The sequence below is a fragment of the Petaurus breviceps genome, unplaced genomic scaffold (genome assembly GCF_028583685.1).
Source record: "Petaurus breviceps papuanus isolate PSGF00001 unplaced genomic scaffold, PetGlider_PUasm1.0 77, whole genome shotgun sequence".
Lineage (NCBI taxonomy): Eukaryota > Metazoa > Chordata > Mammalia > Diprotodontia > Petauridae > Petaurus > Petaurus breviceps.
The window spans coordinates 6,250,285-6,277,883 of record NW_027186492.1 but is presented as its reverse complement, the minus strand read 5'-3'; the positions used below and the strand labels follow the sequence as shown (position 1 = coordinate 6,277,883).

The 27,599-nt window shown below is 35.1% G+C and overlaps 1 protein-coding gene and 1 pseudogene across 2 annotated transcripts in view; one reads left to right on the top strand and one right to left on the bottom strand.

Annotated features, from left to right (window-relative positions):
* UBR1 (ubiquitin protein ligase E3 component n-recognin 1) overlaps positions 1 to 27,599 on the top strand; it is a 168,291-nt gene that overhangs the window by 19,055 nt on the left and 121,637 nt on the right. For both annotated transcript variants that reach the window (XM_069105859.1, XM_069105860.1), the window contains exons 2-4: positions 10,383 to 10,639; positions 13,074 to 13,152; positions 15,545 to 15,652. In XM_069105859.1, the coding sequence (XP_068961960.1) occupies positions 10,383 to 10,639; positions 13,074 to 13,152; positions 15,545 to 15,652 (444 nt within the window). The remainder of the gene's footprint in view (positions 1 to 10,382; positions 10,640 to 13,073; positions 13,153 to 15,544; positions 15,653 to 27,599) is intronic.
* LOC138175250 (phosphatidylinositol 4-kinase type 2-beta pseudogene) lies at positions 23,339 to 24,626 on the bottom strand (annotated as a pseudogene).

The window sequence follows — 27,599 nt, the reverse complement described above, 5'->3', positions numbered from 1 at the left end:
TCTTGTTATAGGAGCTTTGAAATTTCCAAATGGCAATCCAGCCTACTCTTTTCCCTCTAACTCTGGGCACAACTCATTGTCCATTTATATTTCTGTCCTGGATATACATACTGATGATGGGCAAACTATGGTGAGTTTCTATCCAGATTAATTTTAAAATCTGGGCAATAGAAATTCTTCATTCATTCTTCATCTACATCCAGTAGAAATCCTTCCTATGTGGGTGGACCGGCTGAACTCTTTTATGTGATTATAGATCTCTTCTAGGAGGTTCTGTAATATTCTTCCAAGAATGTTTGCATCTTTGATGCAATTGTCACAATGTCCTACAGAAGAATCCTTCTTTGACCTGGACTCTGCACTGAATCTCCTCCATCACAGTGGTGAACTCCCTTGGGGAGCATAAATTTACCTGTTATGACTTGTCTGTTATTTATTATCAGGGGATGCTTGAGAAAGGTTATTTCTATAGTTAGATCTTCTATAGAAACTTTGAATGATTTTGATGAGAGACATACCTTATTGTAAAAATGAGCCTGTATGCAGTCAGATGCTTCTTTGTTATAAACAAACAGTAAAAGTATTGTAATCTAATATCCTCTACATCTTTCAGTTAATTGTGAAATAGTAAAGATGTGATCTTGGTTGATCAAACAAGCAAAACCCTGCTTGTTCCCTACTAATTTTCTCATTGAGGATATATATAATGGATAACTTGCATAATAATTTTGAACAGATGGAAAAATAGGCATATAGGTTGTTAGCTATTGATATTCTCTCAGTTCCTTTTTTTCATTATTAATAAGGGCCAACAATTTTTTTCATGCCTTTGATATCTTCTTCTCCTTCTGATACCTTGTAGACATATCCCTTTGTGCCCTCACAATTTTTTTTGCCACTGTCATGGATCTCTTTTATGTACACTTGATTCAGTCTGACAGCTTTTCCCATCTTTGGTCTATTTAACACTATTTCTACCTCCTCTATGACCACATCTTGGACTATGATGTTAAAGTCTAAATGTGGCAATTCTATTTTTCTTGATGGATGGTTTGTTAAAATGATTTTTGCAAATCTTTTCCATTTTAATATTGTTTGTAATCTTCCAATTTCATCTTGAAATGGATGTGTGATGACTTTTCTTAACTGGATATCTTGCCAAACTTTCTTTAAACTAATTTTTACCTCTTATTGCCTCTCTCTACTTTAAACAATGATACTGATAATAATCATCCATCATTTTTTTCTTCAGGTTTTACAAATTAGTTTATATTCTAACATGGTGTTGCATTTGGCAGTCATTTTCCTCAGTTTGACAAGAAAGTCAGATACTTGTTGATTAAAGCACTTTCTGTGCTCTTTTGGATTTATTGTGGCAACCAATTTACAGTGGTTAAATTCTTTAATAAAATTATAATTAGAGCTAATCAGCAGTGGGAAGGCACCAGCATTAAGGGAGTTCAGGAAAGACTTCTTGTAAAAGGTAAGGTTTTAGCAGGGACTTGAAGAAACCAGGAGGTAGCGATGAGGAGGAAGAGAATAGGTGGCAGATAGAGGGGAAACTGGATTTGGAAGATGGAATGTCTTGTTTGAGGAATAGCAAGGAGGCTGATGTCACTGGATCATAGAGTACTTGAGAGTTGAGTGAAGTGTAAGAAGACTGGAAAGGTGTCGGGGAAGTCAGGTTTTGAAGGGCTTTGAATGCCAAATAGAGGATTTTATATTTGATCCTGGAGGTGAAAGGGAATCACTGGAGATGACTGAATAGGTGAGTGACATGGCTAAACTTGTTTTTTAGGAAGATGATTCTGGGAGCTGAGTGAAGAATGAGTTAGAATGGGCAGAAACTTGAGAGAGGGAGACCAACCAGCAATTGCATTGGTCCAGGTATGAAGTGATGAGAGCCTGCACCAGGGTGGTGGCAGTGTCAGAGGTGAGAAGAAGATGTATAGGAGAACTGTTAGGGAGATACTTGGCAACAGATTGTATATGGGGAATGGGTTGAGAGGAGAGTAAGGATTCAAGGATGACACCTAAGTTGTGAGCCTGGGTGACTGGGAAAATGGTGGTAATAAGGAAATTAAGAAGAGGGGAGGGTCTGGAGGGAAAGCTAATTGGTTCAGTTTTAGTTTTTAAGAGTTTAAATTTTAAGTTCAGTTTCAGTTTTTAGAGTTTAAGATGGCTACCAGTTTGAAATGCCCATAGGTAGCTGGATATTAGACTAGAGATCAACAGAGAGGTTAGGACTGGAAAAATAGATTTGAGAATCATCAATATATTATACTTTTCTTTCCACAGTTCTCCAACATTGACTGGTTTGGGGTTTTGGGTTTTTTTTTAAATAATCTTTGTCAATTTTTTAATTGTGAGGTGAAACCTAAGGATTGTTTTAATTTATATTTTTCTTGTTAATGGTGACTTGGAGCATTCACAGCTATTGATACTCTGTAATTCTTATTGTTTATACCCTTTTATTATTAATTATTATCTATTATGGCTCTTTATGTTATCTATTTGTATCAATTTTCTGTATATCTTGGATATCAGACTTTTTAAAGATATTTGAGTCAAAAGATTTTTCCCTATTCGGTGTTTTTCTTATTCTGTCTGCATTGATTATGTTAGAACAAAAGGTTTTAATTTTGCCAAGGGACATTGAGGGTTAATTTAAATATAACTAAAATGTTCCTTGTAGAAATATGGGAAACCATGCCAGTAGATAAAATTGGTGATTCTATCTCTACTACAGATTTTGTATTATCAGTAGAACAGACCAAATAATAAAGAACCAGAAACAGACAAAAAACAAAACAAAATGGTAGCCCAATGTTTGTGATAAACCCAAGAACATAAATTATAGGGGGAAATATTCTCCACTTGACAATAGGTGCTAGGAAAATTATAAAGCATTTTGGCAGAAATTAGGCTTAGATAAGTATCTTGTGCCATATTTTACAATAAACTCAGATATAGGTGACTATAAAGAGTTACATTATTAAAAAATTAAGGGAGAGTGAAAGGAGGTACATTTCACAAGTATAACAACTTTTTTTTTAAAGCTTAATTTTATTGTTTATTTTTACACCACTTTTTATTTGCTTGCATCTATGTCTTTCCCCTATCCCTTCAAAATAGAAGAGAGAAGAAGCTAGTCCAGTAAAACTAACCAACATATCATCTGAGTCTAACATGCAATATCCCTGAGACATGAACCTCATGCCTCTTCAAAGAAGGGAAGGATGCATTTTTCTCATCTTTTACCACAGGAACAAGCTTAGTCATTAGAATTACATAGTATTAACTTTTTTTTTCCTTTTCTATTTTTTGTTCTTTCTGTTTATATTGTTGTAGTCATTATGTTAGGAGGAATGTTCTTAATTAAATAGAATTGGGTTTATCATAAAAAACAAAATAGTTCTGATAACATAAAATTATCTCTCATTTGTGTTACCTGACCAGTTTGCCTCTTTTTCCAATGACACATCTCTCTGATGATATCCATTAAGCCACTCCTTCTGAGCAATTTTTCTTTAGTAATATGTTGAAACCTACTCATGCTAACATATCTTTCTTTTACACCATGGTAGACCTTTAAGCATTTGGAATCTGGTTTTCTTTAATATGAACAGTATGTGATAAATACTAAATGTGCAGATAGTAACTACTTGTTCAGAAGAAGGGGTGATTACCCTGGGCTGTGGTAATACCAGTTTGATTGACAGAGCTCTTCAAAGCAAAAGCAAACAACAAACAGAATAGGGGGGAAAAACCCTAAAAACTTAGGAATGTACCTAAATACTTGTAGCTTCTCTTTATTAAACTATAAAGCATTTACATTCATTAATTTAACTAAATTTTTATTGAATCCAGTATTTTTATTGTGAAATAATTCTTAGCAGTAACAGGTTTCCATACTTTCATTTTTGTTGTTCTGTCATGTGCAACTCTTCATGACCCCATGTGGGTTTTCTTGGTAAAAATACTAGAGTAGTTTGCCATTTCCTTCTCCAGCTTATATCACAGTTGAGGAACTGAGGCAAAACAGGGTGAAGTGACTTGCCTAGGGTCACATGTTTTGAAAGTTCTGAGGCCATATTTGAACTCAGTAAGATGAGTCTTCCTGACCTCAGGCCCAGCACTCAATTTACTACATCACCTAGCTGTTCCAATACTTTCATTACTAATTGTGTAAAGTAATTTTTTTCCAGTAGTTTATATAGTTATATCTGTTAAGCTTCAGTGGTTGTATTTATCCTTGAGGTTAACAAGTATAGTGCCTAGCACAATAATAGGTGCTTAATATATGCTTGCTGATTGAATGTTATGAATAGTAAGTTCAAGTTCATCCTCTATCCATGAAGAAATGACCTAAAATCGTGATGGGGTTTAAGCAGAGCAGCTGACAGATTATTGACTTCATTTCATTCCCAAAAGTAAACAACAGCTACTGTTTTGGGCCTGATTTTGACTAATAAAGATGAACTGGTTTCCAAAATAGAAATAAGACCCTTAAGAAGAAATGACCAAGACATCTTAGAATTCCTGATCATTAAGGGGGTGAATTTAGAAAGTAGTCTGAAGTCTTAGGAACCCTTGTCTAAGATTATTTTTTCACCAACATATATTGTGCTTTATTTTTAAAAGTTTTTTGATGTTTTGTGTTTTTATATCTTTCATTTTCTTTTTTTTTAGTTAGAAAATTTTAAAATAAAAGAAAATCTACATTCTTTCCTTCCCCTCCTCCCCACTGAGAAGAAAACCCCTATTAGAAATGCATATAATCAGTCAAGCAACACAAATTCCTTCATTGACCATGTCCAAAAACCATTACGTCTCATCCTGCACTTTCATGTTACAATATATTCTTCCCTGCCTCCCAGCTTTACCTTATAAAGACAAATAAAGAAGAAAAAAAGGGGGGAAAGTTCAGCCATATTAACCAATATGTCACTGACAGTATATACAGTGTTACATATCTGTAGTACTCCACCTTCTTCAAATAAGGGAGGGAGATACATTTCCCTACCTTCTTTGGTTTCAAACCTTGTCATTTTACTTTGTTGACCTTTAGAAAAAGTTTGGTTAAAGGAGACAAATAGTAATATAAAAATTACATTATTCATTATTCCCTTAAGGCTAGCAGTACTTGTGCAAGGAGTGCAGGACTAAAGTCCTGACTGATGAACAGAGGAATCATAAGACTTTTATACATTTCAGAACCATCCTAATTCAGGATGACCATGTTGCTAACTTTATGACTTCTATTAGTTACCATCTATATGTGAAAAAAAGTTCCTTGGTTGTAAATGCAAATTGGCAAAGACCAGAGCAGGGCCTATTTACATTTTATGGTCTCAGAATGTCTGTTTTGTTCTCATGTGAAGTAAGTTCCAAGATAAGGGGAATCTCACCTCTGGTCTTTGAAGTTACTAACATAGGGAAAGGCATATTTAGATCAGTCAGAGCAGTTTGTTTGATTAAATCAGACTTAGGCTAAAATATGATATTTAATGATTATCAACTTACATAACATTCAGTTTTTATTTTTGTTCTTATTTATATTTATTTATTGTTGTAGTTGTGTGTGGTTTACCTAATTCTCCTTATTTCATTTATTTTAGATGTCTTCCTATGCCTCCTTGTCTTCCTCATATTCATTATTTATATCAACACACTAATATTTAATCTTGGTTATATGTCACAGTTTGTTTAAACATTCTCGAGGTAATGACCCGTTACATTGTTTCCAGGTCTTTGCTCCAAGCCTTTATTTAAACAGCTACCTTGTGTCAGCCATTGTATTAGGTACTCAGGATACAAATGCTATACAAAGAAAGAAATTGTTTCTGCTCTTAAGGAATGATAAGAAAGAAAAAAGGGAGCTGTCTAAACAAATTAGTCAGCAGACATTCATCAAGCACTTACTGTGTATCGGGCATCGTGCTAGGTAATGGGGATGCATCGTGCTAGGTAATGGGGATGCGAGGAAAAGCAGAAACAGCCCCGGATCTCAGGGGGCTCACATTCTTTTTTTTTTTTCTATTTTTAACATATTTTTATTTATTTCATTAAGTATATCCCAATTACATGTAAGAAAATTTAACAATCATTTTATAAAATTTTGAGTTCTGAATTCTCTTCCTCCTCCCACTCCCCCATCCCTTGAGAATGCAAGTAGTATAACGTTGATTTTAGGTATGAAGTCATACCAAACAGTTCCGTATGAGCCATGTTATAAAAGAGAACACACACATATGCACAGAAAAAGAAAAATAAAGAAAGTAAAAAGGGTATGCTTCAATCTGCTCTCAGAGTTCATCACTTCTCTTGGAGGTGGATAGCATTTTTCATCTGAGTCCTTCCTTTGGAGTTGCCTTGAATCATTGTCTGAATCAGAGTAGCTAAGTCTTTCACAGTTGATTTTTGTTACAATATTGCTGTTACTGTGTACAATATTCTCTTGGTTTTACTCACTTCACTTTGCATTAGTTTGTATAATTCTTCCCAGGTTTTTCCTGAAATCAGCCTGCTCATCACAGTAGTATTCCATCACAATCATTTACTACAACTTGTTCAGCCCTTCCTCAATTGATGATCATCCCTTCAGTTTCCAATTCTTTACCACCACAAAAAGCACTGCTATAAATATTTTTGATATATAGGTCCTTTCCCCTTTTCTTTGATCTTTTTGGGATACAGACCTACTAGGGGTATGCACAGTTTTATAGCCCTTTGAGTGTAGTTCCAGATTGTTCTCCACAACACTTGAACTAGTTCACAACTCCACCAGCAGTAGATTACTGTCCCCATTTTTCCTCATCCCCTCCAGCATTTTTTCATTTTTTTTTCCTATCATGTAAGTCTATCTGTTAGGCATGAGGTGGTATCTGAGAGTTAGTTTAATTTGCATTTCTCTAATTAGTAGTGATTTAGAGCATTTTTTTCATATGGCTGTTGCTAGCTTTGATTTCTTCTTCCAAAAACTGCCCATTCATAGCCTTTGACCATTTATCAATTGCAGAATGGCTAGCATTTTTTATAAATTTGGCCCAGTTCTCTACGTATTTGAGAAATGAGGCCTTTATCAGAAAAAAACTTGCTGCAGAAATTTGGGGATCATATTCTGATGAGGAAGACAATATACAGACAGTTGTGTACATACAAAATATATGTAGTGTAAATTAGAGGTGATCTTAGAGGAAAGACACCAGCAGGTGGTGGGGATTAGTTCTGAGTTTTGAAGGAAGCCAGAAGGTGGTGAGAAGAGAGAACATTCTGGTTATGGAGGGCAGCTACTGAAAAGGCATAGAGTTAGGAGATGGAGTATCATGTGTGAGAACACCAAGAACATCACAGTCATTTTATCAGAGTGTATGGAGTGTAAAGTATAAGAAGACTGGAAAGGGCCATATTGTGAGGACCTTTAAAAGCCAAACCAAACATTTAATACTTATCCTGGAGGCAATATGGAACCTCTGGAATTTATTGAGGCAGGGGCAGGGGAAGTGACATGGTCAGACCTCCTTTTTGGAAGATTAATAGCTAACTCTCCACTGTAGCAGAGCAAATGGATTGTAGTGAGAAGACACATATGGCATGGAGACCAATCAGCAGCCTGTTGTTGCAGTAGTCTAGGCATGAGGCAATAAACTGTCTGTACCAGGTAGCTGTGCATTTGGAAAGAAAGGGATGTATGAGAGATACTGTGAAGGTAGATTCAGCAAAACTTGGCAGTGGATTAGTTGTGTGGGGTGAGTGAAAGTGAAGAATCAATGACAACACCAGAGATAATAAGATTAGGTGACTGGGACAAGGAGGTATCCTCACAATAATAGGAAAGTTGGAAAGGGGGGAGATTTTAGGGAAGAAAGAACAAGTTTTTCTTTGGACATGGTGAATTTAAGATGTCTATGACATCCAGTTCAAGGTGAAGAAAGAGGTTAGTGCTATAAATGGATATGAGAAACTGATATGTATATACAAGGAACAATTCTTATAACATGGTATAAAAATTTTCCAGACCATCCTGATCACACACATCTAGACTTATTTCAGTGTTTATAGATGTCTTTCCTAAAATGTGGTACCCAGAACTGAACACAATGCTTCACATGTGGTTTGACCATGGAAGATCGTGGCAAAAATCTCTCTCCCCCACACCCCCTTTTTCTGGATGCTTTCTGCTTGCTAATGCTATTGGTCAGTGCCTTCCAGAATTGCAGGGCATAGAGAGAGAAAAGCTTCTCATTTAGGATGCTGAGGATGTTTATTCCTGATCTCCTTTAATGCCACGTGAGTCTCAATGTTGGCTCTAATTCTAAAGCAGCCTAGGCAGTCGTCCCAGGCTATTACTAGCCTTACCTAGAACTTGCAGGCTTAGAGCTGAGCAGGTTTAGGGTTGGGGTCTATTAGGTATCATACCGAGATAGACCAAGAGAAGTAGGATATTTTATATACCACTAGCATAGACCGTAGCTGCTTTGAAGTACACCAATAAAGAATAAGTGTATCATAAGGATAAGTAAAGTGGTTAGTGGAATGCCTTTGGTGTTAAGGACTGTACTTAATAAACTTATCAGACATTGAGGCTGTTTCCGTCCTTTCTGGAGGAAAGGAAGCCCATCTAAGCAGACTACGTTAGTGACATAATATCCTGTTAGCTTTTTGTAATGATTGAAGTTTATTTACCTTAACCCTTAAACTTTTTCTTGTGAAGTTTTGTTTTGTCATTTCTCCATTACCTTGTGCTTTTATAGTTGGTTTATATAGTTGGTGTAGAAATTTACATTTATTCCTGTTAAATTTCATCTTGCTTGATTTGGCTTAATAGTCTAACCTGTGAGGATTTTTTTTTTTAATTTTCACTTTCTCTGGATCCAAAGAAAGTTATCTATCCATCTTGGCTTTCTGTTAGCTTAAAATTTTATAATGCAGCTTGTTGTAGTGGATAGAGAGTTGAACTCAGAAGCAAGAAAGCTTAAGTTCAATTACTGCCTCTGACATTCTAGTTGTATAATTCTGAAGAGGTCATTTAACTTTTCAATGCCCTGGATAACTCTAAAATATAAGTTGTAGATATGATGCCAACCTTCATTGGTTGATAGAGTTTATACAAATGAAATCATAGACCCAGTCTCTGTCCCTTTCTTCAAAGATCCTTTTGAATCCTGACTCATCCATAATCATCCCAGGTATTAGCTGCCCATCCTGGCTTTGAGTTAGCTGCAATTCTTAAGAATTTTTTTCTATCTTTTTATCTAAGACACTGATAAAAATGTAAAATAGCATAGAATCGAACCAGGGAGATTTAGATCTATTAATGACTACCTTTAGGGCCCTGTCATTCAACTTTAGGGCCCTGTCATTCAATTTGTAATCCACTTAACTATACTGCAATCTAGTATGCATCTTTCTGGAATTAGGAGGCTAATTTATCAGTAACCACAGTAATATAAAGGAAAACAACACTGAAAGACTTCAGCACTCTGATCAATACAGTAATCTGTGATTATTTCCAAGGACTTGATGGTAAATTATGCCTCTCACATCTCAGCAGGGAGGTGTTAGACTGAGGATACAGAATAAGGCATATATTATCAAACATAGCAAATATGTCTATTTATTTGCTACTTTTTTTTGTGGAGGTGGAAACTTCTATTGGAAGAGTGAATTGTAACAGCAATGAAAAAATATATATCAATAAAAATTTTAAGTGACAAATGAAATCATAAACAGGCCTTGGAAATAACAGGTTGCCTCTCTACTGTAAGCAGGTGAGAATGGTTACAAAAATTACTTTAAGGATAAATAAATGAAATGTCTTTTCACCTTGGGATGGTTATCTCTGGCATGTAAGGTATATTTAAGGTATTCCTTACATCCTTAGTTTATTAGTTCCAGAGATTCACATGATTTTAACATGACTTCAGATGAGTCATTAATATCTAGCTCTGCTATCATTAATATATGTTTCAAATTTATTTTATCATAACCAAATCAGGAAGCTTGATATTGAAAAAAAATTTACATTAAAAGGAGTAAGATTGATCAATCATGCATGTCTCCTCTTTTCAAATATATGTAGATGCTATATATTTATTTGTATGTAATTGTTTTCGTATTGTTTCTCCCATTAGATTGTGATGGGTGTGCGGTAAAACATCAGAGTTGTTTTACTTTTAATTCCTTAGTGATTTGGAGTATTCTTTCAAATGAATCATCAAATGTTTTTCTTTGCTATTAGAGGAGGCTGAATATTATAGGATATCTGACTATACCTTTTCTAATTAAGTAGAATTATACTTGATTTAATTTTGTCTGTAGATTCTTAAGAAGTAACATTTTTCAAGATATAAATTATTTTACTTTTATTTTCTTTGCAGTGGTGGCATCAGCAAGTTGATTTTCATTCTGCCTTCTTATACTATTTGGCACAAACTGTACCAGACATTTACTTTGATGAAATAGACCCAGAATCGGAAAAACTGGAGGAAGCTGCTCAGATGATGATATTAACTCCACTGGAGTGGTACTTATTTAAAGAAGATCCAGTTATTTCCTTAGAGAAATTGAAACAAAGTGGAGCATTTCAGCTTTGTGGGAAGGTTTTCAAAAGTGGGGAGACAACATACTCTTGTAGGTAAGAACTGGAAATTTATAGAATTAGTATATTTGTAATCTCTGCATTCTTCCTGTTATCAGTAGTGTACCTTTTTTTAGGTTCCTTATCAACTCAAGGCTCTTTAAAAAAAATTGTCATTTTGTTTCATGTGCTTGTTCTTTTCGGCACTTAATTAATGGGCTGTGACTAACCTTTACAGTATATTTGTTAGCTTCTCACTCAGTTAATAATCCGTCATCACATTTTCCTTCTCTGTTGTTTCAAGACCTAAGCTGTGGCTTTTGCCACTTCTAAAATGAGAGTGGGGAAGTAGGAGAAACTTTGCTTGTTTCCAGCTGTGTAGTGAGGGTTGGGTAATGGGGAGGGAAGGAAGGGGAAGTTAGGTGGAGAGCAAGAAATCGGAGCAACTTTACTGCTGGGGCTCTTTTTGAGAACTGTCCACCTAAAGCTCTGTCAAGTACAGAGTCTTTTTCTTAGTTATAATCTGCTTGAAACTTGAGACTCTTTTGGCTTTTGAACTTGAATTTTGGCTTTTTTCTTTGCTCCAGTCTAAAAACTAATGTAAGGTTGTGAATATCTTATTTATTTAAGGATATGTTGTTTTTTTTGTTTTATTATAGAAATTTCTGCAGAGAAAACATGAAAAAATATACATGTATAAGATTTATACAAAATATTTAAAAAAGGAAAATGTTTAATTATTAGAATAATTTGCTTTTGAGGTTAGACAAAATTACTGTGCTGTGTAGTAAGCTTCATTCAAATTCTTGAATATTTTAATTTTAATCAGAATCACAGTGGTGATTCTATGGTGACTCAGTACTTTAACAAGTACTCTACAGATTCAATTTAGCCCAACTCCCTCATCTTATAGGTGAGGAAACTGAAGCAAAGGATTAAGCTGAATCAATTGTTAGGTTTTCACAAAATGACATTGCCATACTATAATGATTAGAGAAAACTTCTTTTTGAAAAAGATTTTGGTGGTTTTGCATTTTTTTTTTCAAAAATCAAGGATGTGTCAATGTTTTGTCTTTTGGAATATCATGTAGCAGTTTTCCATAAAGTAGTATTAGTTGATGATAAATAATGCATTCTTAGAAGAGTTAATATGCTAATTTAATGTATTTTGCTACTACTTAGGAGAATAAAGTCAGTGAGTTGAAAAAAGGAGCTTATTGTCATGTTTATTTTTTCAGGTGATAGAATCATACAGTCTTCTCCAATTTACAGCAAAGGAAGATGTAAAAAGGTTAAGTGAGATTCAAGGTCACAAGTTAGCCTTTTCTTTCTTTTTTCCCCTGTAACAGCAATTTAAAAATGCTTTCCCTAGATTTCTAAAGAATTTTTGTTTACTTTTTTCAAATCTACTTTTAAATTTTTTAGGAAGTTCACATCCTTTCCCAAATAATTTGAAAAAGATATTTAGCAAATAAACCCTTTTATTCTGCTGTGTGTGCTTTTTTACCAAAAATATTAAGATGATTTATTTTAAAGTTTATTATTTTTAGTAAGTGGGAGTAAGTTTGGATCTTTCTTTCCACAAACCTCAACTAGCAATATGAAGTCTCTTTTTGAAGTACTTTTTATAGGATGTTGGAACAGTAGGTAATTTTCTCAGTTAGACAGAAATGTTGTGACATTTTAAATTAGGTCAGGGAAGAAATTAGCCACATAAATCAGATAATATAAGATGAGACTATTAAGTAATTACAGGTTATCTTTTTTTTTAATATAACAAACATAACTTCCACTTACATGTAGTTTTTTATGTTTGTTAACTACATGCTTATTCTAGTCAAGTTACCCTTATTCAAAATATTTTGGAATATTTTTTGCATTCATCTTTGGAACCAATTTATGAGCTACACAAAAATATAAGTTTCATTACTTTATAGTCATATCCCATCATCCTTTTTCCTACCTCCTCCAAGTAGTATTATTCAATTTGTTCACCCGTATTATTCACCAGACTTAGCTCTGAATAACTTTTGTCTATTTATAAAAATCAAATCTACTTTAAAAGTGAAAATTTTACAGCAATGGGGATATTCTGCTTCTTTACTTCCCTGCTCTGCCCCCCACCAAAAAAAAAATGCCATTGGCTCTAAGAGTACAGTGATATAGAGGAAAGTTCATTGCATTTTGAGAACCCAGCTTCTAGGCCTGACTGTACTATTGGATAATCTTGAACAGATATTGTAATCTCACTGACCTTTAGTTTCTTCATCTGTAAAATAGGCATAAAAATACACTACATAGGGTTGTTGGAAGGAAAATTATTTGTAAACTGAAACATACCCTATTAATATAAACTATTATTTATTGAAGGCAAAGTCATTAATTTCTGTACATGTTTGGTGTATTTCTTTAAAAATAAGTCTATTATTTTATGATCTATATAGATCTGTGCTTGAAATTTAGAGTAACTAACTTGAAATCTCTCCTTTAGGGACTGTGCAATTGATCCAACATGTGTCCTCTGCATGAACTGTTTCCAGAATAGTGTTCACAAAAATCATCGTTATAAGGTTTGAATTTTAAAATGTGTTTGGTTCTCTGACTTTTTAAAGACTAAAGGCTTAGAGTAAAGTTTTGCCCTTGTTTTAATGTTTATTTGATTTTAAGTGATTATTAATATTTTTAATAATAAATAACAAGTTAATTATTAATCCAAAAATAAATTAATAAAAAATAAATTTATCTAAGTAAATACTAAATAAATAAAATATTTTTAAATAAAAGTATATTTGGAAAGTTTAAATGCATTGACTTAGGAGAATTAGAGCTGGAAGGGATCTCAGAGACACATCAGCTTGAGGAGGTAGAATTTTTCCTTTGGGAAAATCTCCAAAATCTCTAACAAACTGACAAGAAATCTACTTCCCAAGTCTTCCTAAGTCTCTAAGAGTTGAGCAGCCTCTTAAGGTATAGTACAGATGAACAGGATCCTGGAATAAAGAGGAATGAGGGAATAAGATCATCACAGACAAAGTAGTGACACCATTTAATCAACACAACTCTGTTTGCATTTGAGGCCCTCCCTTTGACTGTTTTCAGCTGTGGGTAGTAAGATCCATAGCTAATGAGATAAAGCACTCCTTTGAATAGCATATTTTATCTAACTTTCTAATTTCCTTTAAACAATAAGATTACAAATAGAAGTAGACACAGCTATTTACACATATAATATTTTTCTACAGACAATACAGAAGTGTTGGAGTTAGAGTCAGAATACCTTGCTTTTGGCTCTGCTGTGTTAAACCTGTGTGACTTTGATCAAGTCACTGAACCTCTGGGACTTTCTTTGTTGGTAAAATGAGAACCAGATTACTTTTAAGATCCCTTTTAACTCTAAATGGATGTTGAAGAAGCTGATGATGAATATGCCTATAATAACTTATTAGTTCTTAATTTTTTTTTTTTAAACAATTGGGGTAAAGTAACTTGCTCAAGGTTACACGGCCAGGTGTTTCTGGGTGGATGCTAAGTGTCTGAGCCTGGATTTGATCCCCAGGTCATCGCGACACTGGGGCCGGTGCTCTTACTTGCTGTGCTACCTGGCTGCCCCTTATTAGTTCTTTCTAACATCTCCTCTGTTATTTACTACTTGTATGACCCTGAGCAGATCACTTCACCACTCTGTGTCTCAATTTTTCATCTGTGAAATGAGAGGGTTGGACTGAATGACCTCTAAAGTCCCTTCCAGCTCTAAATCTATGCTCTTATATTTCCTCCTGTTTTGTTTGTTCATTTGCTTGAGAGCTCTACTTCATCAGGAACCAAATAGATAGGATTTATTTATTCTGTATTCAAGAAAACAAGCCAATAAAAGGGATTTATTTTAAAATGCAGTAACCAGGATATCATATCCTGTAGTATATATGCTTTACACAACCCGAGTCCAACCTTTCTTTCCATCCTTATAATGTATTATTACTCTTTATATGTACTCTCTGGTTTGGCTTCATGCACCAGTTTGGTCCATGAAAAGTTTCTTTCCATGCCTCACATATGACATTGTCATTTTTCTTTTCACCTTTGCATAGACTGTCATCTATTCTTAGCATGTATTTCTTTGACCTCTTAGAACTAGTTTCCTTCAAAGCTCACTAAATATAAATGAGTCCTTTTCTGATCTTTGCAGCAGTATTAAGTGCCTGTACCAAAATTAACTCTGCATTTTTTTAATCTACTTACACACCTATATGTTGTTTTCCCCAATAGAATATATATTCCTTGGGGGGAAGAACTGTTTCATTTTTGTCTTTGTGTTCCTTGTATCTAGCACAGCACTTGGCACATATATGTCTAATAAATATTAACTAATTGCAGTATCTACAATATTGGATAATGGGAACTGATATCTGTAATCTTGAAATATAGTAAGATGCTTAATTGTCAAAGAAAAATTCAAATATTTTTAGTATGTTACATTTACAAGGGTAGGAAAACAGGTTAAGTGCATTTTAAAAAATGTTTTTTTGGGGGAAATTGGACAAATTTAAAATTTGTTTTAGCAAGGTTTAAAAAATGTATTGAATGTTTAGTTATATTAGCCAAAACATTCCATTCTTTAAGCATACCTGTTATTTGAAAATTTTTTTATAGATTAAATATGTACTATTTGTAATTCTGCATTCCTCCATTATTATAGGAAATAGAAAATGTGTAAAAGCAAAAAAAACCCCACTTTTTAAAAATAGTTCTTTTAAAACCCAGACTTATAGGGTCCATGTTTTTCTTTGAAGTCCTAGTTTTTATTAAATCATTATATTATTGGAATTATTTTTAGATATTTAGAAATGCATATAAAGACCATTATATTTTAAGTGCCACTAGGTATTTTTGTTGAATCATTTTGTTTATCTTTGTCTTTTAATATGTTTTAATTTTAATAAAAAAGTGTTCTAATATTTTTAGATGCATACTTCTACTGGAGGAGGATTTTGTGACTGTGGAGACACAGAGGCATGGAAAACTGGCCCATTTTGTACAAACCATGAACCTAGAACAGTGAGGTCTAATGAGGTAAGGTTACTGTTTAAAATAGAATCATATTGAAGTAGGTGGAGTTTTGGTAAAAACTATAGTATAAATTTAGGATCATGTATTTATAGGTAGAAAGGACCTTAGAGTTCAGTTATTTCAATCCTCTGTTTTCTTTGTGAAGAAACTGGGCTCATAGTGGTTAAATGACTGCAGCTAGTCACTGACAGAGGTTGGGACTGAGCTTAAATTTTCCCGACTCCAAGTCCAGCACTTTATCTATTTCATTCGGGTGCCACTGAACTTCATGAGGCGTATGCTCTTTTGTTTCTAGTTGAATTTAATGAAAATGGCATTTCTAGGAGATAAAATTTTAAATCTGGAGAATTATTGGAGATGAAGTAGAACTGATGAGGTATTGTAATGTAATTGATCTGTACTCTGTTTGGAACTGGGCAGACCTCTACTGAGAGGGAGGAAGAAGCAAATGGTATAAGAGGCTTGAGAAAAGGAAAAGTTTGGATCAACAATTTTGTGTACTATGATAGTCATTTAGGAAAGAATAAAAGGATGCATTATCTTGTTTAAGTAAGGGTCCAGTTGAAATTAGATAATATAAGGGGAAGGGAATAAACATTTATTAGATATTTTCTATGTGGAAGGTGCTGATCTACTTGGCTAATCAAATATTTCATTTGATAAAAATGTAAATTATAATCACTTGACCAAAATATAAATTTTTAGTGACCTAGTCAATACAGTTGAATGATTTTTCTTTAGCATTTTTCAGTAGTACATGTGAAAGAGATAGGTAGTTGTACACATGGTAAGTATAATATAAGGTTGGAGTTGGGAAGATACTAGTGGCAAATGATTTGAGTAGACATTTGAAGAAGAGAATGAGATATTTGAGCAGAGAAGACAGAGTATAATTGAACTGGTTAACTGTAGGATCAGGATTGGGAATGGAAGAAAGTAAAGCCAGAGCATGGGCATTGAAAATTTTGAGAGATGGAAAAATCTGAAGATGAAGAATAGTTTTAGGAGGAAGGCACAGTCAGAGACGGAAGCATAGGAGACTTTGATCAGGGGAATTTTAAGGGTTCCAGATCAAAGAAGTAGAACACTTATGGGGGATGATAATGTCATGGGTATGACCATCTCTGTGTATGGCTAAAGTGGAGTGAAGGTATAGATAGTAGAAGCTGAGGGAGTTAATAAATTAGGATATTTGAATATTTAAGTGTATATCAACATGTGAATGCCTATTTCCAGGTGGAGATAAGAATCTGAAGTCCAAAAGAGGTATCAGGACTAGAGAGAGATTTGGAAATCATCAGCACAGAAGTAGTAGTTGAAATCATGGGAATGATTGAGATTGCTAAAGAGAGTATAGAAATAGAAGAGGGCCAATAACAAACCTTTGGGGAGTGCCTACATTTAACCCAGGAAGAAGATGAAGATTCATTTAAGAAGTCTGAAAAGGTATAGTTACAAAAGGAACCAGGAGAAGCAGCTAGGTGGCATAGTGAATAGAGCCCTGGCCCTGGAGTCAGGAGGACCTGAGTTCAAATCCTGCTTCAGACACTTAACACTTACTAGCCCTGTGACCTTGGGCAAGTCACTTAACCCCAATTGTCCTGCCTTCCCCCCTCCAAAACAACAACAGCAACAACAAAACCAAAAAGAACCAGGAGGAAGGAAGGAAGGAGACAAGAATTTATTAAGTGCCTACTATGTGTCAAGATCTATGCTAAGCATTTTTCAACTATTATCTCATTTGATCCTCAAGACAATCCTCTTACTTGTGAAGTAGGTTGTTATTGTCTTTATTTTACAGGTAACTGGATTAGACAAAGGTTAGACAGTGAAAAAACTGAGCTATACAAAGGCTAAATGATTTGCCCAGGGTCGCACAACTAGTAATGTCTGAAGTTGGATTTGAACTTAGGTCTTTCTGACTCTAGGCTCAATGCTTTATTCATTGTACCACTTAGTGGTAAACTGTGTTAGAAGCTGAACAATGGTTAAGCATAATCAGAACTGGGAAAAGACCATTGAATTTCACATTGCTTTAAAAGCAACTTCAGTGATGATAATTGAAACCAGATTATGAGGGTTTCAGGAGAGACTTTATTATAAGGATGGGAATGTATCAGGCATAGACTGCTTTTACAGAAATTTAGCTCTGCAGGTGGGTGAGGTGGGATGTTAACCTGAAAAGACAAGATCAAGAGAATGCTTTTTTAGGACTAGGAAAACCTGAGCACAATTGTAAGTAAATGGATTGGAGGCAATGGTGAGAGACAGATAACTATTAGATCAAGGTCTTGGAGGAGGTAGGAAGAAATGGGTTCAAGAACCCAAACAGAAGGATTAGATCTAGTGGTAAGGTTATCTTTTCTGTGTCTGGAGGTAAGGTGAAGCCAAAACATTAGGAATAGAAAGAAAGAAGACAAAGGATTTCACATATGATAGTTTTAGTCTTCTCAGATAAGTAAGAGGCTGCTATTCCCAGTGTGGAGTGGATGGTTTATAGTTGGTGGTGAGAAGAGAGGGCAAAAGGTTCATAGTGGTATAATGTGGTATAATGCTTCTTCTCCAGTAAGTGTGCAGAAAATTAGGGTCTATATTACTTGTGTTGTAAAATCATGGGCTATAGAGATTTTTTCTTTCTGTGTTTAGGGTTTGTAATGAAGCACTTGTTATACTGCTTTATGTGTAGTAGGAAATGTGTGGTAATTACATTAAGAAAGGATTGTTAATATGTGCTATCTAGAAATGTGAAGTAGTTTTCTTTACACAGAATCTTCCATTATATTGATTTTTCATGTAATTAGATCTTATTTGTATGTAGATCTCCCTTCAATGACCTTATTATTATTTTTTTATGTTTTTATTAATCCTCAGACCTGCTGTTGTCAAATATCCTAATTTCTGCTAAAAAAAATCAATATAGATCTTAGAGAAAATAATTTGCTGTGTCCTATAAGACCTCTTTGCTTTGTATGAATTTTTCCATATGTCTTTATATTCTATGTATTTTCATTTTTATACTACTATAATACTATTACATTGGCATATCTAATTTAGTAATTTCTCAGTGCTTGGGCATGTTAGTTAGTTTCTTGTTTTTCACTCAGGGAAAATAACTATAGATAATTTTGAGTAGATAGATTTTTTTTCCACCTGTATTTTACATACACTCCTAATAGTAGGACTATTGAATCAAAAGGTATATGTATGTTTTTATATTGTATATCACATATATTTTGTATACAGATTTTTATAACCCTTGTTTTATATTTCCAGATTGCAAGTTTTTTTGGGAAAATTAATTTATTCTCACCATCAGCATTGTAATAGAGTTCCTGATTGTCTGTACCTCTCTCCCACCTATTGATTTCTTGTTGTTTCTAGGCCTGACAAACAAATTTAGGCATAAAATTGCTTATTTTATTTTATTTTTTGAATAGCAAGTAGACCCATTTATCTAAGCAGAGATCAAATGGAAATTAGAGAAGTTATGCAAATAATACTTTGTGTGATTTGTCATTTAGTCACATCTGACTCTTCATGACCTTATGGACCATAGCACACCATGCTCTTCTATCCTCCAGTATCTTGAAGTCTAAATTCATGTTTGTTGTTTCTATGATATTATCTATCCATCTCATCCTCTGACAACCCTTTTCCTTTTGCCTTCAATCTTTTCCAACATCAGGATCTTTTCCAGTGAGTCTTGTCTTCTTATTATGTGGCCAAAGTATTTAAGCTTCAGTCTCAGATGCAGTATTTGACCTTCTAGTGAATAGCCTGAATTAATTTCTTTAACTATTAACTGATTTGATATCTTTGCTATCCAAGGGAAAATGGCCTGTTTTGAAGTTATTTTAATTTTCATTCCTTTGATCAATGGAGATTTTTTAATAATTTAAAAAGATTATTAATAATTTTTTTATTATTAAAAATTTGGTTTTCAACTGGAATAATTGAGAAGGATGCCTAAGTAATTTTACTCAAAATGTCAGTTTTATGAAGCATTTGATAATTGGCCAGATGAATTTAATTCCTTTTCCTATTCTGATCCATGAACAGGATTTGGTTCAAATTCAAATACATCAAAGGTTTTTAATCAGAGTAACTCCACTATACAGCATGCCTTTGAAAATAAATAGGTTATTCACATAATTTAAAAATAAAAAATAGCTTTTTATTTAGATCTTTAACTTTACATTTTACTAGATATCCTTCAGGAGAGAAATTCTCATCAAATTCACTAAATTAATATTAGTGGGAAGATGGCGGAGTAGAAACAGGACTTCCGCACAGCTCTGGCTCCCACCACCTCCAATTCATTAAAAGGGGACCCTGAACAAACTTTGGAGCTACAGAACCCACAAAATGGCACAGAGAAGCTAACTTCCCACTGAGGAAAGCCTGGCAGGCTGGCAGGGAGCGGCCAGCGCAGCGCTCTGGGAGCTGACCCCAGCCACCGATCCAGAGGTTTTAGACCCAGGACAGGCCTGACCAACCACCAACTGGAGGGACTCCAGATCACCAGTAGCTGTGGCAGTCCAGAATTATCAACAAATAGATGCTAAGGACAAAGTGAGAGTCAGTGCATTGTGGACTTTGGGACCCAGTAGTTGGGAGTGTGTCAGCCTTTATCTCCTGGAGGGAGAAGCCCCCGAGGGCTGCAGCACAGCCACTGCCAAGTGGCAGCTTCTGCTTCTGGCCTGCAGACTGTAGGGGGACCAAGGGACCAGTCTGAGGGGTAATCGCTCTTGCTTTAACCTGCTTGGATCTGGATTGTGGTCTATGGTAGAGGTTCTGGGGTGTGTGACCAGCTTGCCAGAGCGTGTGGTGGCTTCAGAGAGGGCACCCAATTAATATCTCTGACAACTGAGAAACCCCCAGCATTTGGAATGAAGTTCCCCTGGCTGGTGGCAGAGTCCTACTGTGGCAAAAAGCCCAAAAGTCAAGTAATTGAGTGGCAAAATGAGCAGGCAAAGGAAGCAAACCAGTCCAACATTAAACTCCTATTTTGGGGACAGAAAAGATCAAAGCATGGAACAGGAGGAAGACAGTGAAGTCAGAACTCCTGCATCAAAAGCTTCCAAGAAAAATATGAGCTGGTTACAGGCCATAGAGGATAAGCAGATAAGAGAAGTGGAGGAAAAATTGGGAAGAGAAATGAGAACACTGCAAGAAAATTACGAAATGAGAGTCAACAGCCTGACCGAGCAAAATAGCACCTTAAAAAATAGACTAACTCAAATGACAAAAGAGGCTCAAAAAGCCAATGAGGAGAAGAATGCCTTAAAAAGTCGAATTTGCCAGATGGAAAAATAATCTCAAAAGCTCAATAAGGAGAATCATTCCTTCAGAATTAGACTGGAGCAAATGCTAATGACTTTATGAGAAATCAAGATGCTGTTAAACAGATCCAAACAAATGAAAGAATAGAAGGCAATGTGAAATATCTCATTGGAAAAACCACTGACTGGGAGATTTGTTTCTCTCTGTCACTTTGTGGGATCTGTAGCTCTAAAATTTGTTTAGAGTCATATTTCACAGGTATTGGAGGTGGTTGGTGCGGCAGCTTAAGCAAGTTCCTGCTTTTACTCCACCATGTTGGCTCTGTCCCCCAAAATTGTTGGTTTTTTTTTTGGATAACTAACTCATTGAAGAAGACTATGTTGTTGAAAAAAAATTAACTGTTATAACACTGTTAGTTTTATCCACTACTCCTTAGCAATTTTTTATTCTTATTTTTCTATCTTTCTATTATAGATTTCTCTAATCCTTCAGAGACAACCATGCAATACAATTTTAGGATTTGTAGATGCAATTTTGAAGTGTGTGTTTTACTGAGTTTACATTGATAAATGAGCTTAAGTATGTCTCTTATCTTATAAAATCACTGAATGTTAAAGGTAGAATTAACCTTGAAGGTATAGCAGAGTGGAGACTAGAATTCATGTCTGTTGACTGTGTAGTCCTAGTATATCATGTTTCAACATGTTTATTGAATTATAGGCCGCATATCTTAATAACATATAATCATTCTGCTTAGCTTTATTCCATGTTGGGTGATTTGGAGTGGATTATTTTTAATATACAAATTGGATCTTGAAGATTGATAAAGTTTAGTCTTAGAAATTTTTGTGCTTTGTTATAGTTTAGAATATACATATATATTTTCTATTTGTAGGATATGGAGAATCCATATATATTCATTATATATCTATATATTGCTTTAGTTTAGTTTCAGGCTTTTTCCTCTATCTTTTTCCTCTATCACATTTCAGATAGAGGAAACCAGGGATCTTTTTTTCTTTTTGGTCTTTTACTTGTAATTTCATGTGATGGGATGTCACTGGTTTGGAAATACCCTCTACAATTGTCTTTTGGCAGCTTCTCTGCAACTCCTTTTGTTAATGAGTTGCTTGAGACATTGAGAAATTAAGTGACTGTCCCAAAGTCACACAGCTATTATATGTCAGAGTTGGGAATTGAACTAAGATCTACCTGAGTCTGAGTCCAGCTCCATATATGACTTTTTCTTTTTCAATTTAGCAAGTATTTATTCAAAGGGTTACAAATTCTCAGAGTGTCAGATACAGTCAGTTAAGTATAAAAGTGCATTTCAGAAACAAATGTAAATGACTTTAGGATCATCTGTTTAACTTGTTTCTATCACTTGTTCAGATAATTTAAAAATTGACTTATAATTAATTATACTACAAACTGAAATGTCAAATAGCATAAATTATTTTTTAAAAAATAGGCTGCTTTAAAGGCTCAGTGTACAGTAGGGCCCCAAATGCAATCTCATATATATTTAGGGTACAATTTCTCATTTTAAAAAAATCATTATTAATTAAAGCAGCTTATTCTTAGATTTTATGCAAGACATATAAATGAATATTTAGTGATAAATACTTCAAGGCTTAAGTACTGAGAGACTTATTTTGATACTAGCCAATGAATAACCCTCTCATTTTTCACTCTCAAACTGAATTTTGCACCTTTATCATACCAAGTGTTCTTTAATGTTAGAGAAAGAAAATAGTAACATGAAGAATTCTCCAAAAGTAATTTTAAAGTAGACAATCAGAAGAACAAATATCTAATGCAAAATTAACTATTTTTTGGTCCCTGGTATAAAGTAGACTGGGGTTTTTCAGGTAAAATTTTCAAGTTTCAGAAACAGTAGCTTTTCTTTAACACGATATAACTATTTCTATTTATTTTTGTATTGACTATTGCATTCAAACCCAGATGGGTCAGTTTCAAACCTAAGGCATTTTGGAAGCTGAAGAAATTTAACAAGGACATTCCCTTCATTTGCAAGGGTAATTATAAAGAGTAATCTCACAAACTCACATTCTCATAGTCAAACTTGACCAGACGTATAATTTTCTATTCTAAATTCCAAAGCGAATACAGTCATTCCAGCATATGTAAACTGTAAAATTTTCTTTTAAAGTAGTGTCAACACAATAAAGTACATTTATCCTATGAAAATACAATATAAACAATGGGTTACTTATTCCCTGACATAGAATTCTCAGTTTTTGGACACAAAAACTATAAACTTTTGATTGTATTCAAAATGTAACCTTTTTAAAGATTTAAGTTATCTGAGGTTTTGGCAGTTGGAGCTGTGTACAGACATTATTGCAAAATCTTTTATATAACATTCCTAATTAAGGGCAAGAGTCCAGTGTTCTTCATCTTACATCAACTACCAGGAAGAAAAGAAAGCCTTCCTACAATGCAGTCTGTGTGAATGAATTACTCAAATGGACAATCTGGCCCTGACTTCACTCTGACTTCCTACCACAATCACACACTGCATTTGCACTAGTTGAAGAGTCCTCTTTCCATCTTTTAATGCTTGAGTAAGATTTAAAATATGGCCTCTCATTACAGACATCTGATTTTCAAAAGTGGCCTTGTCAGATCCTTTATCAGTCTTAAAAAGTTCATAAAGATCTTCACATAAATCTTGCACAAAGTTTATATCAGAGATAGATGGGAGAATTAATTATTTAGTTTCTTCAGAAAAAGGAACTTTTGCTTGAGGAAGCCAAGCCCAATGAAAAGTATATGCTCTCCATCAGGACATTTAAAAGGAAACGCTACTCCATTATCAATTGAGCAATTTTAATAAGAGATTTATTAAGAGATTCTTTACCAGTAGTCCACTCTGTTTCCTTATTGGAACTTTCTCATCACTCTGTTTTTCATATAGGACTAACTAATTACCATTTCCCCTGTCTATTTCTGGTTATGTAATCCAAAGCAACTAATCTCTTAAACTGCCTGAAGCTGTTTTCTAATATTCTCAGGTAAAGGATCAGCTTCATATTTTCCAAGCCAATAATCAGCTTCCTTATAACCATCAACAGACATCTAAAAGGACCCCACTTTGGGGAGTAGTCCTATTCGATGGAATTTTATTTTGCATGGTCTGTTATTGCATTGTAGTTAAATGTCTCACTCACAAGCCAGACCACCCCTTTTCGGATCCTTAACAAAATAACTTCCACTTGAACCTTGAGAGAGTCTTTCTGGGAGGACTTCACAGTCTATGGCTTGTTCTGCTCTCAGTATAATATCAGCAAATTCTGGAGACCCTCCAAGAACACGTTCATCTCTGAAGTACCTCCAAAACTTACTGCCAAGAGGAGGTAATGGCTGCTGTGACCCCGGCGGCTAGGTGGTTCCCCCCCCGCCCCAGCAGGAGCAGCTCTTCCTCCTCGTCTCCGTAGGATGCGATCTCCTTGTTCCCTCAGTTGCCACCACCAAGCCCTCCTCCCTCAGGGTCCCTGAAGACCCTGCCGGTGCACGGCACCGGCTCCCACTCCTCATCCTCACCCTCATCAGCTCCTGCAACCGGGGTTCCCTTGCCAATGCCACGGGCACCTTCTTCTCCCCCTTGTACATGGAAACCTGGAGGCGAACAGGCACAGGGGAGAGGACTACCCGGGTACTGGCAGGACATTGCAGCCCAGACCAGGCCGGCTCATGGGCAGGTTCCTTCCTCTGGCTGCTGGGCAGGGCAACCACCTAGGAGCCCTGCCCTGCTACGCCGCTGTCGCCAGTGCGCAGAGGCAGGACCCATATAACACTTATTAGGAATGTGTATTTCTTAGATTAGACCTCATCATCCCAGCTGATTTGTACCCTGTTTTCCATACTGCTTTTAAAAATTAATTTGTTTATTTACTTTTAGTTTACAACATTCAGTTCTACAGTTCCTTGAGTTTCAAATTTCTCCCCCTTTCGTCTCCTCTCCCCCCCATCATGGCGGCATGCAATAAAATATAGGATTTACAGATATATTCACATTAATCATTAGTCACGTTGTAAAGAAGGATTATAACCTATGGAATGATCAGTGGGAAAGAGGAAACATAACAAGAAAAAGAAAGAGAGCAAGTAGTTTGCTTCAATCTGCATTCAGACTCCGCAGCTCTTTCTCTGGATATGGATATCTTTCTATGATGAGTCTTTTTGAGTTGTCTTATAACCTTATATTGCTGAGAAGAGCCCAGTCTATCAAAGTTAGTCATCACACATATGTTGTGTCTCTGATTATGTCCAGATTTCTCCTGCTCTTCTCACTCAGCATCAGTTTATATAAGTCTCTCCAGGTTATTATGAAGTCCTTCTGCTCCTCATTTCTTTTCTTTTTTTTTTTTTTTTTTTGGCTTTTTGGAGTGGAGGAGATAGGGCAATTGGGGTTAAGTGACTTGGCCAAGGTCACATTGCTAGTTTTTGTGTTAAGTGTCTGAGGCCAGAATTGAACTCAGGTCCTCCTGACTCCATGGCCTGTGCTCTATTCATTGCACCACCTAGCCTCCTGTGCTCATCATTTCTCATAACACAGTAGTATACCATTACATTCATATATCACAACTTGTTCAGCCATTCCCCAATTGATGGGCATCCCCTTGATTTCCAATTCTTTGTTGCCACAAAAAGAGCTGCTATAAATATTTTTGTACATAGGGGTCCTCCTTCCACTTCTCTGATCTCTTTGGGATACAACCCTAGAATTGGTATTGCTGGGTCAAAGGGTATGCACTTATTTTTATCCCTTTAGGCATAGTTCCAGATTGCTCTCCAGAATGGTTGGAACAGTTCAGAACTCCACCAACAATACATTAGTGTTATAGTTTTTCTACATCCTCTTCAGCATTTATCATTTTCCTGTTTTGTTACCTTAGACAATCTGACCAGTGAGATGTGGTACCTCAGAGTTGTTTTGATTTGCATTTCTCTAATCAAGAGTGATTTAGAGAATTTTTTCATATGCTTATAGATATCTTTAAATTTATCTTCTGGGTACTGCTTGTTCATATCCATTTACCATTTATCAATTGGAGGGTGGCTTGTATTCTTATAAATTTGACTCAGTTCTTTGTATATTTTAGAAATGAGGCCTTTATCAGAGACACTGGATGTAAAAATTCTTTCCTGATTTTCTATTTTCTTTTTGTTTTATGAAGAATGAATGTTTTTATTATTTAAATATCATTCCTTACACACAATACTCACTTTTTATCAACAAAAATTTATGATATAAGAACAATTTTATTTCAGTGTATTGTCACCAAAGAATTCAAAACTAGATGATAGTAAAATGAGTTATTACCCTTCTAAGCCGCAGTGACTTAGACTTCAGGAAATTTAGGGGGTGGGGAGATGTAATTAAAAAAAAAGTTTAACCTTCTTTTAAAACTTTCCTTGTCCATCCAGGTTTTCATCTTATTTGGTTTTCATCCATTGGTGCCTTTCTCCTGCCTCTATGTTCCTAATAAGAAACTGCAAGTCTTATTTTAATATACTCTAAAAACTTCCCTCTATTTTCCTTATCCTTCCTGTACTTTCTTTTTCTCACAAGATTTTCTCCCTGTCTTTCCCCTACCCACCACCCCAAAACAGCGATCTCATTGTATACCACTTCCCCCAGTCTGCTCTCTCCTATATTCTCCCCCATTCCACCTCCGACTTTCTGGTAGGGCAAGATGGATCTCCATCCCCCAGTGCCTGTATATCTTACTTCCCAGTTACATGTAAAAAAAAAATAATATTTTTAAAAACATTTGATTTTAAAACTTTGAATTCTAGATTCTTTCCCTTCTTCCCTCATCACCTACCCTTAACTGGGAAAAAGAAAGGAAAACAACAATCAATAGAACTGGTCAATACATTGAAAACAATCTGAAAGTAGATGCAGTTTCCCACATCATGAACCTCCTACCTTTTCAAAAGAGTCAGGGGGACAGTTTCTTCTCATATCTCTTCTTGGGACCATGCTTTTTCTTTGTATTTTTATAGTATTCTCTTTCAGTTGCTTAGTGGATGTTCTTTCCATTTACATTGTTGTAGTCAGTGCATCTAAGCCAGCTAGATGGTGCAGTGAATGGAGTGCCAAGCCTAGAATCACGAATATTCATCTTCCTGAATTCAAATGTGGCCTCAGACACTTACCATCTGTGTGACCCTGGGCAAGTTACTTAACCCTGTTTGCCTCAGTTTCTTCATCTATAAAATTAGCTGAAAAAGGAAATGGCAAACCACTCCCATATCTTTACCAAGAATATTCCAAAATGGGGTCATGCAAAGTCAGATATGACTGAAACAAGTGAACAACAACAAAATCATCATTATATTGTTTTCTTGGCTCTGCTTCTATATCAGTTAATATAAGTCTTCTCATGCTTTTCTGTTTTCATCATATTTGTGGTTTCTTACAGCACAGTAATATTCTATTGCATGCATATATCACAATTTCTTTAACCATTCTGCATTGATAGTCATATACTTTGCTTCCAGTTCTTTTCTACCACAAAAAATACTGCTATATTTTGGTGTTTATGGGGGCTTTCTTTTTAATCAGTGATCATCTTGGGATATATGCCCAATAATAGAGTTAAAAGGTATGGACATTTTATAATTACCAAACTTA